This window comes from Aquarana catesbeiana, linkage group LG02 (genome assembly GCF_042186555.1).
Source record: "Aquarana catesbeiana isolate 2022-GZ linkage group LG02, ASM4218655v1, whole genome shotgun sequence".
In the NCBI taxonomy this organism is placed as follows: domain Eukaryota; kingdom Metazoa; phylum Chordata; class Amphibia; order Anura; family Ranidae; genus Aquarana; species Aquarana catesbeiana.
Window position 1 is genome coordinate 83,875,853 of NC_133325.1, and position 14,598 is coordinate 83,890,450.

The 14,598-nt window shown below is 42.9% G+C and overlaps 1 protein-coding gene across 7 annotated transcripts in view; it reads left to right on the forward strand.

The window, feature by feature from the left end:
- GRIA4 (glutamate ionotropic receptor AMPA type subunit 4) overlaps window positions 1–14,598 on the forward strand; it is a 485,393-nt gene that overhangs the window by 418,761 nt on the left and 52,034 nt on the right. For all 7 annotated transcript variants that reach the window (XR_012241473.1, XM_073613116.1, XM_073613115.1 and 4 more), the window contains exon 10: window positions 11,312–11,518. Coding sequence is in view for 6 of the 7 variants with exons in the window: in XM_073613116.1 (XP_073469217.1) it covers window positions 11,312–11,518 (207 nt within the window). In the remaining variant the exon portion in view is untranslated. The remainder of the gene's footprint in view (window positions 1–11,311; window positions 11,519–14,598) is intronic.

Here is a 14,598-nt window from a genome sequence, read left to right on the forward strand (position 1 = left end):
AGCCTCAGTGTGATGAAAAAGAGTGGGGGAGGTTGGGACTTTGAATGAGGTGCGCATGATGCAGCCCAATCACACTCACAGAGGTGCAAACATATGTATGTTTATTAAGGACCAATGATCAACATGGCATAAAAACGCATTGCATACATTAGAAATAAAATAATCGCATATAGACAATAAATCTATGTATATACAATCATGGGACATGGGTAGGTACAATTATGCATCTTAATCCCCCAAGCAAGATAAAAGTCATGTGAAGTAAAAAACATCTGAAAATTGGTCAATGTGTGTTTGATGCATCAAAGGTAATCCTGACGCTGCGTTTAATGGACTTCAATCCACTCTTCAGGAGCCAGATGCATCTAAATTCTATAAAAAATGTATGAGAAGCAATATAGTATCATGGGTCTAACAAAATCAGCAGAACAGGGGGAAATTTGGGCATAATGGGCCATGCCAGTAATCTTCCGGGTGCTTTTTTCAATCACCTTGGTGACATCCGCAGCTTATATCATCTTGTTTTTGTTACCTGTATCATCATAGATACATCTTATATATTTCCTACATTATAGAAGTCCCCTCCACTGCGGGGTGTTGGTGTGTGCGGTCCGGTGTTCCTCGTTGAGGTCCCCCTCTCAGCTCCCGGGCCAGGCTCCATGGCTTACCCCTGGCTTTGTATTGTCGCACGGTCCCGGTTTTGGCTATCGTGAGTAACCTTTTTTGGCATGGCCCATTATGCCTAAATTTCCCCATTCTGCTGATTTTGTTAGAACCTGAAACTATATTGCTTCTCATACATTTTTTATAGAATTTAGATGCATCTGGCTCCTGAAGAGTGGATTGAAGTCCATGAAACGCAGCGTTGGTCCTACCTTTGATGCATCAAACACACGTTGACTATTTTTCAGATGTTTTTTACTTCACATGACTTTTATCTTGCTTGGGGGATTAAGATGCATAATTGTACCTACCCATGTCCCATGGTTGTATATACAAAGATTTATTGTGTATATGCGATTATTTTATGTCTAATGTATGCAATGCGTTTTTATGCCATGTTGATCATTGGTCCTTAATAAACATACATATGTTTGCACCTCTGTGAGTGTGATTGGGCTGCATCATGCGCACCTCATTCAAAGTCCCAACCCCCCCCCCCCCTTTTCATGATATTAAGGATGGGGGCGCAGACTTTTCCTTGCATCCCAATTAAAGTCCTAAGTTCGCTTTTCCCCCCATTGCTAGCCTCAGTGTGATGGCTCACTTACCTCTCCTCCTGGCAGTCAGCTGGTGGCCTGATCTTCTGTCTCCGAGTCCTCTCCTCCTGTCAGGTCCTGGCTCAACACAGACCTAATGGCAGGGCACCTCGAGAATGCTATGATCTCCCGCCCTGAGGTGGCAGCAGGACCCTGGATCCGGGCACAGCCCCTGAGGGAGCACAGCTCTGAACGATCATCAGAGCCTAGGTGGGCGGGGCAATGGGTGGATCCTCCCTCCGCTCTGTTCTCTCTGCTCTCCTGTGTTGTGTCTGTTTCCTTTGCTGTGTGCGCTGGGCTGCAGCAGCATGCAGGGGAGAGGACATTTGTAACCGGTCTGCAGGCTGTAAATGGCCCACGGGCCGGTACTTTGAGACCTCTGTGCTAGACTGATACTGCATTACAGACACATATTTTCTGCTGGACATTACATTTACAGTTTCAGTGCCAGCCTCTGCTCTAGAATTTATTTTTTATTTTTTTTGTATTTTTTTTTTTTTCAATTCTTTGTGTGAAACATGCAGAAATACAAAGATCTTCACATTAGATGTGCATACAAAGAAACAGTCCAAATACAAGACCAAGTATATAGACACCTCATCACAGTAGTCAATGAACCTCAATCCCAGGGAATCCATCCCTGGATTTCCGGGTCTAGGGAGTCTCTGCAACCTGCATTAATTTTTTTTTTTTCCGGGGCTGTTGCCGTATTTATAGATGAGAGGTAGAAAAATAAGGTAAAGGTGACCCAAAGGGCCTCTACTGCTACCGGAAAACATTGAAGAAGAAGCGTAGAAAGAAGGGGGAAGGGAGAAGACAGAAGAGGAAGAATAAAGAGAGGGAGAGAGAATAGAGAGTAGAATTGATTTTCTTAAATCACTCGCCATTTGGGAGGGGCCATTACAAAATGTACAACAAGAACACAGTTGAAAATGTATGTAAAGCCAAAACCTTTTTTGGCAGATCCACACTTTCTTTTTGCTGTCTCTTTGGGACAGGAATGGAGTGGAAACCTCCCAGGTGGGGAGATTCTAACATCTCCCTAGTCTATCATGTAGTAAAAAATAGTCTATGGCTTTTGTGACAGCAGGCAGGTAAAATCACCTGGTTGCATCCAGGATGGAAAATATGTATGCCCTAGATTCAGGCTTTATGCTGACTTATACCACTAGGGGGAGTACTGGGAGTCCTGCAGGGGAAGAGGTAATGAGCCCAGCTGAAGTAAGTGGGCTCATTAAGACCTATAGAAAACATCCCAGCATGCTTAGGGAGATGCTCCATCCTGGAACCAGTTCTGTGATTGTGTAGACTGGGGAGTGTGGTATCTGAGCTTTGCGGTGAGTTAACGCCTGTGTGGCAAAACTTCTCAAAGAGAGATAGGGTCTGGGGCAGCACAAGGCTGCACCCAGTTGTTAGTTAGGGACACTACGTGTGTAGTAAGCGGTCAAGCTGACCAGGATTTCTTTTCATGTTTCTTTTGTTTTTCTGTTATTTTTTCAATGCATCTAGTCTGAATAAACCGCACCTTTGTTTTTGTTTCACCTACCAAGCTGTCTGCTGTGCCTGATTTTGTGTGGTGAACCCATCCAGGGGGTCACACACACCCGCTGCCGAGCTAACCCCTCACAGTTGGTGGAGAAGCAGGGGCAGTTTTTTTTAAAGGCCAGCATGGAGGAGATACTGAGACAGCTGGCTCTAGCAAATGCAAATCAGCAGCAGACAAATGCAGGTTTGCAAAAGAGCCTTGCAGCTCAACAACAAAGCCTTGCAGCCCAGCAGCAGATAAATGCAACTTTGCAGCAGAGTCTGGAAGCTCAGCAGAAAGCTCAACTGCAGAGTCTGGACGCTCAGCAACAAGCCCAGCAGCAATCTGAGGCCCGCTTCATAGAGCTGTTACAAAAGCAAGAGCAGAGACTCCAACAACAAATCGAGACATTAATGCAGCAACGGCCGCAGACCAGTGAGGCAAGTGGTTCCACTAATACTGCATCCTTTGGTGTGAGCCGTTTACTGACAAAAATGACTGGAGAGGATGATCCGGAGGTGTTTTTGACCACATTTGAAAGGACTGCTGAAAGGGAAAAGTGGCCTAAGGAGCAGTGGGCTGGACTTGTGGCCCCTCTGTTAACAGGGGAATCGCAGAAAGCCTATTATGACCTAGAGCCGGACCAAGCAAAAGACTATGTGGTGCTAAAAACAGAAATATTGGCACGGCTGGGTGTCACCCTGGCCGTCCGGGCTCAGCGTGTACATAACTGGACTTTCCGGCTTGGAAAACCCCCCAGGTCTCAAATGTATGATCTCATTCACCTGAGCAGGAGGTGGCTGCAGCCAGAGACTTTGACCGCACCAAACATTGTGGAACGTGTTGTTATGGATCGTTTCCTGAGAGCTCTTCCTACTGCCATCCAAAAGTGGGTAAGCCATGGAGACCCAGAAACTGCAGATAAGCTTGTGGATCTGGTTGAGAGGTACTTGGCTACAGAGAACCTGACCACCTCTTCCAGGGACTCACGGACTTTCCACCCTAAGACCAGACCATTCCCAGTGGCGGGTAAGATGACTCCAAGGGGTGAGGGTGGAGAGAGTGAGAAGGTGGGGGTTCAACCTAATGTCTGGCGGGAGCAGCCCGGGAAGCCCAGGCCGCAAGAGGCAGCGAAAAAGATTATTTGCTACCGCTGCCGGCAAGAGGGACATATTTCAGCTAATTGCCCAGTTGTGGATGAACCTATGCAATGTGACTTTATAAGGGACAGACGTCAGTCGATGTTTGCGACAGTCGCTTGTACTGCCATTCGGGGACCTGAGAAACATTTATGTAAAATGTGTATTAATGGTAGAAATGTGGATGTGTTGCTGGATTCAGGTAGCCTGGTGACATTGATAAAGGCTGAATTAGTTACTACAGTGGTCTCTGGGAATAACAAGGTGGCTGTTATTTGTGTGCATGGGGACACCCGAGAGTATCCTGTAACTTCAGTGTTTTTTGAGACCCACAAAGGTAACCTCTCTCATCAGGTAGGGTTAGTGTCTCACTTACCACATGATGCCATTGTGGGAAGGGATTTTCCAATGTTCTGGGAACTCTGGGATTGTCCTGAGCCCCCCACTGGTGCCCCTATAGACCAGAAAGATGATGACCAGAATTCCTCTGAGAGTGGTGAGGACTCTCCAGAATTTCCCTTGTCGGTATTGGCAGGGGAAACTCGAGAAAATGGGGAGGAGCCAACATCCTCAGATGAAAACATGCCGTCTGTGGAATTTTCAGATCTTGAGGTTCACAGGGAAAATTTTGCCACAGAACAGTTAAAAGACCCCACCCTAATAAAGGCACGGGAAAATGTGGTGAAAATAGATGGCGAGTTAGTGAACCCAGAAAAAACTTGCACTTACCCGTACTTCACTGTGGAAAGGGACCTACTGTATCGAGTGGCTCAAAGGGCAGAAGAAACCGTTGAGCAACTTGTGGTGCCCAAACCTTACAGGAAGTTGGTGTTGGAATTGGCCCATGGGCACATTCTTGGAGGTCATCTGGGGACAGAGAAAACCAGAGAGAGAGTATTGCAGAGATTCTATTGGCCTGGGGTCATGAAGGAAACAGAAAATTATTGTTCCTCCTGCCCTGTGTGTCAGAAGTCGGCACCTATGCCACATTTCCGTAACCCGCTGGTACCTCTTCCTATCATTGAGGTCCCCTTTGAGAGGATCGCAATGGATTTGGTAGGTCCGATAATGAAGTCCGCTAGGGGGCATCAGTACATTTTGGTTATAATGGACTATGCCACCCGTTATCCGGAGGCAATTCCTCTTCGAAATACCTCGGCCAAAACCATAGCCAAAGAACTATCTCTTGTTTTTAGCCGTGTGGGTATTTGTAAGGAACTGCTTACGGACCAAGGTACACCTTTTATGTCCCGGGTTATGAAAGAACTATGCAAGTTGTTCAAAGTGACACAATTACGTACGTCTGTGTATCACCCCCAAACAGATGGGTTAGTTGAAAGATTCAACAAAACCCTAAAACAAATGTTAAAGAAGGTGGTGGATAGAGATGGAAAGAATTGGGACTGTCTAATACCCTATTTGATGTTTGCCATTAGGGAGGTACCCCAATCCTCTACGGGTTTCTCACCCTTCGAGTTACTCTATGGGAGACACCCAAGAGGACTGCTGGATATCGCCAAGGAAACTTGGGAAAATGAGAGTTCTCCCCACAGGAGTGTGATTGAGCATGTCGCCCTGATGCAAGATAGAATTGCACAGGTAATGCCAATCGTAAAGGAACATTTGGCCCAATCGCAGTTAGCACAGCAGAGAGTGTACAACCGTGGGGCCAAGACCCGTACTTTTTCCCCGGGGGATAAGGTATTGGTGCTAGTCCCTACGGTTGAAAGCAAATTCATGGCCAAATGGCAAGGTCCATACGAAGTTCTTGAAAAATTGAGCGAGGTGAACTATAGGGTCAGACAGCCAGGAAGGCGAAAGCTGGAACAGGTATATCACGTCAATCTGCTGAAAGCCTGGAGGGATAGGGAATCCCTAGTTGCAGAGACTTTGTCACCGGTCCAGTCTGATTGCTTTGTTCCTGAGGTTGGAATCGCAGTCACCTTATCGAAACCCCAAAAACAGGAGGTTAAAGAGTTTGTACTTCGCAACAAAGAGATTTTCTCTGAGCTGCCGGGAGAAACATCTGGCGTAGAGCATGATATTATTACCCCGCCAGGAGAAAGGGTAAAACTAAAACCTTATAGAATACCAGAGGCCCGACGGGAGGCAATACGTGGGGAGGTTCAAAGGATGCTGGAATTGGGTGTGATAGAGGAGTCCCAGAGTGACTGGTCCAGTCCTATCGTACTAGTGCCCAAACCTGATGGGAGCTGGCGGTTTTGTAACGATTTTCGACAATTGAATAAAGTTACAAAATTTGACACCTACCCCATGCCGCGTATAGATGAGTTGATCGACCGGCTGGGAACAGCCCGATACATGACAACTCTCGATCTCACCAAAGGGTATTGGCAAATTCCCCTGGCCGAGTCGGCCAAGGAGAAAACTGCGTTTGTAACCCCAGATGGGGCGTTTCAATACAAGAGAATGCCGTTTGGGTTACAGAATGCACCTGCAACATTCCAGCGGAAAATGGACAAGATTCTGAGGCCCCATCAGAAGTATGCTGCAGCTTACCTGGATGATGTGATTATCCATAGCACAGATTGGGTCTCACATCTGCCAAAAGTGCAAGCAGTCTTAGACTCCATTCGGGAAGCTGGGTTTACGGCCAATCCAAAGAAGTGTACCATTGGACAGGAGGAGGCCAAATATCTGGGGTACACTATTGGGAGGGGAGTGATAAAGCCTCAAGTCAATAAAGTCGAGGCCATACAGAGTTGGCCACGTCCCAACAGCAAGAAACAGGTACGAGCCTTTCTGGGAATCGCTGGCTATTATCGGCGATTCATCCCCCATTTTGCTTCTCAGGCTGTGCCCCTCACCAACCTGACAAAAGGGAAAGAGTCTGTCATGGTCAAATGGTCCCCGGAGGCTGAAGCAGCATTCCAGTCATTAAAAACCGCCTTATGTAGCCAGCCAGTGTTGTACTCCCCAGACTTCTCTAAGGACTTTGTTGTACAAACTGATGCATCAGACGTTGGGTTGGGAGCAGTGTTGTCCCAGGTCTGGAACGGGGAAGAGCACCCAGTCATTTACCTCAGCAGGAAATTGAAGTCCCATGAGGTAAATTACGCCACAATTGAGAAGGAGTGTTTAGCTGTGAAGTGGGCTCTAGATTCCCTTCGGTACTATCTATTAGGTAGGCACTTTGACCTGGTAACTGATCACGCTCCTTTAAAGTGGATGGCTCAAAACAAGGAGACCAATAGAAGGATAAATAGGTGGTTCCTGGCCCTACAGGAATTCAACTTTACAGTAAAGCATCGCCCTGGCGTTAAAATGGGGAATGTGGATGCTTTGTCTCGAGTACATGCGTGCCTGACTGCGTGTGTTCCAACCCCAAGGTTGAAACAAGAGGGGGGGGTATGTGACAGCAGGCAGGTAAAATCACCTGGTTGCATCCAGGATGGAAAATATGTATGCCCTAGATTCAGGCTTTATGCTGACTTATACCACTAGGGGGAGTACTGGGAGTCCTGCAGGGGAAGAGGTAATGAGCCCAGCTGAAGTAAGTGGGCTCATTAAGACCTATAGAAAACATCCCAGCATGCTTAGGGAGATGCTCCATCCTGGAACCAGTTCTGTGATTGTGTAGACTGGGGAGTGTGGTATCTGAGCTTTGCGGTGAGTTAACGCCTGTGTGGCAAAACTTCTCAAAGAGAGATAGGGTCTGGGGCAGCACAAGGCTGCACCCAGTTGTTAGTTAGGGACACTACGTGTGTAGTAAGCGGTCAAGCTGACCAGGATTTCTTTTCATGTTTCTTTTGTTTTTCTGTTATTTTTTCAATGCATCTAGTCTGAATAAACCGCACCTTTGTTTTTGTTTCACCTACCAAGCTGTCTGCTGTGCCTGATTTTGTGTGGTGAACCCATCCAGGGGGTCACACACACCCGCTGCCGAGCTAACCCCTCACACTTTATATATTGCATACTTTGAGTTGGTTCACACCAGCATCATTGGGCAGAGATGCCAGTGCAAAGACAAAAAGGTAAAAAGCCACCTCACTGTGTATAAGCCATTTAACCACTTCCCTACCAGGCCATAGTAAAATGACATCCTTGACTGTAGCTACAGGCATCATTCAGATATCATTCTTTCCAGCCGGCGATTCTATGCACGATAAGAATGATCATAGCGGCAGTTCCGTCGCTTGATCGTTCTTATGGGTGACGGGAGGGAATGTCCCCCCCTCCCGCCGCCATCCGGTGCTTCTCCAGGCTCTCTTGTGCCATCGGGGGCCCGGAAAAAGAATCGGACGGCGCCTGATGACGACGATAGAGATTTACGGTCCAGTCATCTCTATGACAGTCGGAGACCCTTTGTTCCCGGATGTAAACAAAGCCGCGATCGTGGATGTCAGCATGAGATCGGTGAATTTTTTTTCTCGATCTCATGCTTTCCAGCCTGGAGGAGAGATGTGGGGTCTTATTGACACCGCATCTCTCCATAAAGAGGACCTGTCACAATAGATTCCTATTACAAGGGATGTTTAAAAATTTTAAAAAATTGAGTAAAATAAACAAAAAAAAATTTTTTAATTTGAAACGCCCCTATCCCCGGTAGCTTGCATGTGCAAGTCCCGCCCAGATATGTAAACACCATTCAAACCACACATGTAAGGTATCGCCATGTGCGTTAGAGCACGTGCAACAATTCTAGCCCTTGACCTCCTCTGTAACTCTAAACTGGTAACCTGTAAAAATTTTCAAAGTGTCGCCTATGGAGATTTTTATGTACCAAAGTTTGGCGCCATTCCATGAGTGTACACAATTTTAAAGCATGACATATTAGGTATCTATCTACTCAGCGTAACATCATCTTTCACATTATACAAAAAAAATTGGGCTAACTTTACTGTTTTGTTATTTTTTAATTCATGAAACCGTTTTTTTTCCCAAAAAAAAGTTGTTTGAAAAATGATTGCGCAAATACCGTGCGAGATAATACCGTGCGAAAATACCGTGCAATGACCGCCATTTTATTCCCTAGGGTGTCTGCTAAAAAACATATAATGTTTGGGGGTTCTGAGTAATTTTCTAGCAAAAAGGTGATGATTTTTACATGTAGGAGAGAAGTGCCAGAATAGGTCCAGTATGGACGTGGTTAACACCAATGTGCTGCATTCATATGGGTTGTGATAAATGAATTCACTGAATATAGTTAACATAAAAGTAAAAAAAAAAGTAAGCAGTGCAATGATAACACCATATAACAGTCGTCATATGCTATGCATTGTCTTGTGGTTTGCTGTGAGCCCACCCTTTGATGGATGGTACCATCAACCAACCAAGAGAACTCTTTACAATAACCGGTGGATTTCTGCTTTTGCCAGTTAAAAATTCTAAGAGATATAGTGCTCTTATATTTTATTAAAATTGCACTACACAGCCTGCAATCTTTAAGTTTTGCTCAAGCTAAAGGTGATTTTTTTTTCCCCATATGATTAAAGATTTTTATTATTTCTTTCACTTTTGGCACCTGAAAAGATAGATGTAGCACTGAAATCTGCATTATCTCCACTACACATGGGTATAAATAAAATAGATCCCTGAATTTAAAAGGTAATATGGTTACATAAACTACAGAGACACTTGTCTTGTTCTGTTTACTGCTTACGTATACATAGTCCCACTTTTACTACTTAAGTAGAATTAATAATTTTATAATAATTTGCAACAAATTGTGTTTTGAATTTTTAAAAGTTTGAAGTTTACAAAAAATCTGAAGTTTTATTATTGTGATATAGTCATTTGCCAATGAATCCATTAATAATTAAAATATATTTATTACATATAGTATGTTTCAGTTCACCTAACTTAAACATTAAGTAGTGGGACATAATAGTGATGATCTCCTACTTCCTTCCAGTGAATCTCCTGTAATCCAAGTGTTGGTAGTTGCAGAAAAATCAAGTGACACTTTCTATTTCCACTGAAAATACCGTTACCAAAATGAATCAGTAAATCGCGGCATTACATCAAATAAAAAGGATTTTTGGATATCATAAGTACAATTGGAAAAACTATAATGAGCACCTATATACATACACTTCATATTACTTAAACCCTGTAACTGTTGTTTTTACATCTTTTTTCTCCTTGTAGTTTAAACTGTGAAATCCTTTGTGTATTTTGTTGTAATAGAAAAGTGTTGTAACATCAGTAAATTTTTCTTTTAGTACTTTTCAGTGTATAAGCTGTCTTCATTACATTAAGGTGTTTGTTAAAAGTTTTTGTTTGTAAAAATTAGAAATCCAGTGGAAATTCACTGCATTTTAAGAGGTATTTTCACCTTTATGTGTTTGCAAATTCATAAATGTGTATGTACTGCTGTAATCTATGTACAGTCGATTGCCAGCTGTAAGAGGGCTGTTGAAGTGTGTATGTTGTCATGAAATATCAAGGCAAAGTAAGTCCCAAACTTTCACATTATCCCAGGTGTAGTCTGAAGCCGAGTAGCATTTGGCACATTGCTTTTTTACAATTCTTTATTCTGTTACCAGAACAGAAACTAAGGTTGTTCTATCATTTAAAGTTAACCTGGCCTGGCCTAAAAAGTGGCACAAAGTCACAAAAGTGCCAAAGTAAAATATAAATTTTCGTAGTGGCCATAAAAGCTATCCATGTTGAGGTGATGCCCCAACTTTTCCAGGCACTAAGATCCACATTTGATCATTCACTGTTAAATAGCACATAGTTACATAGCATGGACAGTAGAGGTTCTGGTATTTGAAGGTTATTAACATGGAGTTGGCATTAGTAACAGAAGGAGGCATGCCTTAATCTTGATTTAGAGGGGTTGGGAGTGCATGGCCTGAGCCTAGAATCTAAGGGTCTCCACAGAGAAATAGAGATTCATTTGAAGACTAACATAAGTGTGTACAGATGTCACAAGGTGCCAACTCTTCAGCACTGTTGTTACCCTACACACTTTTATAAGGCCAGTTAAGTTTCACTTTAAGAGCCACTGACCACCTTATGGTTACGGGAAGCCTGTGATTCCAGTGATCATAAAAGTTAAGCATCATCTGTAAATTTAGAAACCTGGGTGCTGGGATTTTTCCAGTTTTTTTTAAATCCTATGGTAGATGTTCTACTCAGTCCAAATTTGCAGATCCCATGGTAATTGTTATATATTGTATCTAGATAATAGGTTATGGTTGGAGCTGCATCTTGCTCTGGATTAAAATTGTTGCCTAAAGGTGGAAATACTCTTTGACCTTGTAACCAGTGCAATAAACGTTTTTTAGTGTATTCCAGGTTATGTAATTTGCTAACAGCATTGTGTAGACATCTTGTAACCTGTATGAGAACATAAGGCACCTCCACTTCAAATCATTCCAAACATGTTTCTCTTTCAAGCTCTCCTCTTTTCATTATAGGAAGCCCCTTATGTAATGTACAAGAAAAACCATGAGCTGTTGGAAGGAAATGATAAGTTTGAAGGATATTGTGTAGATCTGGCTTATGAAATTGCAAAACATATTGGTATCAAGTATAAAATTGCCATTGTTCCTGATGGAAAATATGGAGCAAGAGATTCAGACACAAAGATCTGGAATGGAATGGTGGGAGAGCTTGTTTATGGGGTAAGCATATAATATCTCATAATTACATAGTAAGTCCCAGATTTTACCATTGTAAAGTTGTAGTGCCTAAATAGTATCTCTGTTAATTACAAACAAACCAGATTTAAAGTGTATTTCCATTTTTTCAGTCGAATTTTGGAAACCCTCATAATATGTTTGTTTACACTGCCACACACTGATCATGTCACTACTTCTATTTGGCTTGGTGGTAGAAATGGAGGTGGCTAGGGAAGGAGGACATTCCATAAAATAAATCAAAAACAATCAAAAGCATCTGTTGGTAACTGGCAAAAACATAGTTTACCTACAGACACGTATCAAAAGACACGTTTATTAAAGGCCATCATATCAAGATGAGTAAATGTACTCAAAATAGGTGGGTAAAGATGTTCCATATACATACATGGATATTACCACCACATAGAAGTTCAAAAAAATAAAAAACAATAAAATACAAAAAGCAACAAAAAATAGTGAGTACAATAGTGAGAAAATAATCACAGGGGTGTGGCCATGAATGGGGACTGTCAGATAACAGACCTGCAAAAAGCCATTCTGAAGTGTGTGGCCATTTTTACAAAGATATTGCGGCGCATTAGAGCAGGAATTGGCTGTTATGGCCTGCACCTGTGACTCCCAAGAGGGATGAGCAGAATCTAGAGCAGCACTTAACAGTAGAGGTTACCCCACAATATGTTTGTTATGTGTTTCCATTCACACAGCATAACTAAAAATATATTTTTAAAATATTTCTTACATTTTTAACCCTTTCTTTAAAATTGTCTTGTCTAGATGGGATTATGCAAATCAGGGACAGACAGGGACAGTTTTTAACATACAATGCAGAAACCAAGCATTGGGATCTTCAACCCTTTGTTAGGACAGGCAGTGTTCAAATCTAGTTTACAACTGATAATTGAATCTGCCATCACATTACAGAGAGGGTTAATTATGGTAAGCATAACTTCCCACAGCTTCTTCCTTTTACCATCACATAGGAGGGAAAGCTTAAATAAGAAAAAGGCAAATAAAAAGGTAGCAATGTTTAGCTTTTTTTTTTAAGTTATGCTATTCTAATGCAAATACAGTGGGGATGGAAAGTATTCAGACCCCCTTAAATTTTTCACTCTTTGTTATATTGCAACCATTTGCTAAAATCATGTAAGTTCATTTTTTTCCTCATTAATGTACACACAGCACCCCATATTGACAGAAAAACACAGAATTGTTGACATTTTTGCAGATTTATTAAAAAAGAAAAACTGAAATATCACATGGTCCTAAGTATTCAGACCCTTTGCTGTGACACTCATATATTTAACTCAGGTGCTGTCCATTTCTTCTGATCATCCTTGAGATGGTTCTACACCTTCATTTGAGTCCAGCTGTGTTTGATTATACTGACTGGACTTGATTAGGAAAGCCACACACCTGTCTATATAAGATCTTACAGCTCACAGTGCATGTCAGAGCAAATGAGAATCATGAGGTCAAAGGAACTGCCTGAAGAGCTCAGAGACAGAATTGTGGCAAGGCACAGATCTGGCCAAGGTTACAAAAAAATTTCTGCTGCACTTAAGGTTCCTAAGAGCACAGTGGCCTCCAAAATCCTTAAATGGAAGACATTTGGGATGACCAGAACCCCTCCAAGAGCTGGCCGTCCGGCCAAACTGAGCTATCGGGGGAGAAGAGCCTTGGTGAGAGAGGTAAAGAAGAACCCAAAGATCACTGTGGCTACGCTCCAGAGATGCAGTCGGGAGATGGGAGAAAGTTGTAGAAAGTCAGCCATCACTGCAGCCCTCCACCAGTCGGGGCTTTATGGCAGGGTGGCCCGACGGAAGTCTCTCCTCAGTGCAAGACACATGAAAGCCTGCATGGAGTTTGCTAAAAAAAAACCTGAAGGACTCCAAGATGGTGAGAAATAAGATTCTCTGGTCTGATGAGACCAAGATAGAACTTTTTGGCCTTAATTCTAAGTGGTATGTGTGGAGAAAACCAGGCACTGCTCATCACCTGTCCAATACAGTCCCAACAGTGAAGCATGATGGTGGCAGCATCATGCTGTGGGGGTGTTTTTCAGCTGCAGGGACAGGACGAATGGTTCCAATCGAGGGAAAGATGAATGCAGCCAAGTACAGGAATATCCTGGATGAAAACCTTCTCCAGAGTGCTCAGGACCCCAGACTGGGCCAAAGTTTACCTTCCAACAAGACAATGACCCTAAGCACACAGCTAAAATAACAAAGGAGTGGCTTCACAACAACTCCGTGACTGTTCTTGAATGGCCAAGTCAGAGCCGTGACTTAAACCCAATTGAGCATCTCTGGAGAGACCTAAAAATGGCTGTCCACCAATGTTTCCCATCCAACCTGACAGAACTGGAGAGGATCTGCAAGGAGGAATGGCAGAGGATCCCCAAATCCAGGTGTGAAAAACTTGTTGCATCTTTCCCAAAAAGACTCATGGCTGTATTAGATCAAAAGGGTGCTTCTACTAAATACTGAGCAAAGGGTCTGAATACTTAGGACCATGTGATATTTCAGTTTTTCTTTTTTTTTATAAATCTGCAAAAAAGTCAACTATTCTGGGCTTTTCTGTCAATATGGGGGGATGTGTGTAATGAGGAAAAAAAATGAACTTAAATGGTTTTAGCAAATGGCTGCAATATAACAAAGAGTGAAAAATTTAAGGGGGTCTGAATACTTTCCATCCCCACTGTATGTACCACAAATAAAGTAGGTGTTATTCCAGAGTGGCTCCAAAAGTGGAATATTGTTTTGTCCTCTTTCAGTGTCATATATTTCAGTGGCTGCTATAGGTTCAGCAAATGAATACCTGTCTCAATACAGAACCCTGCACATGTATGCAGGGCCTGTGTCAGACAAGGAGCAAAAGCTGTTCTCGCTTATAATTTAGTTGTGGTGGCAATTTTTGTATTAAAAAATACAGTACTGTAGAGTTTTTTGTCCTTGTTTTTTTTCCGTCACTTACTGTGATTGTTTTTTGTCAGTCTTTTCTGTCATTTTAAAGTAAAGTAAAACTATCATTTTTGTGAAAATGAATCCCTATCAAATTCTTAA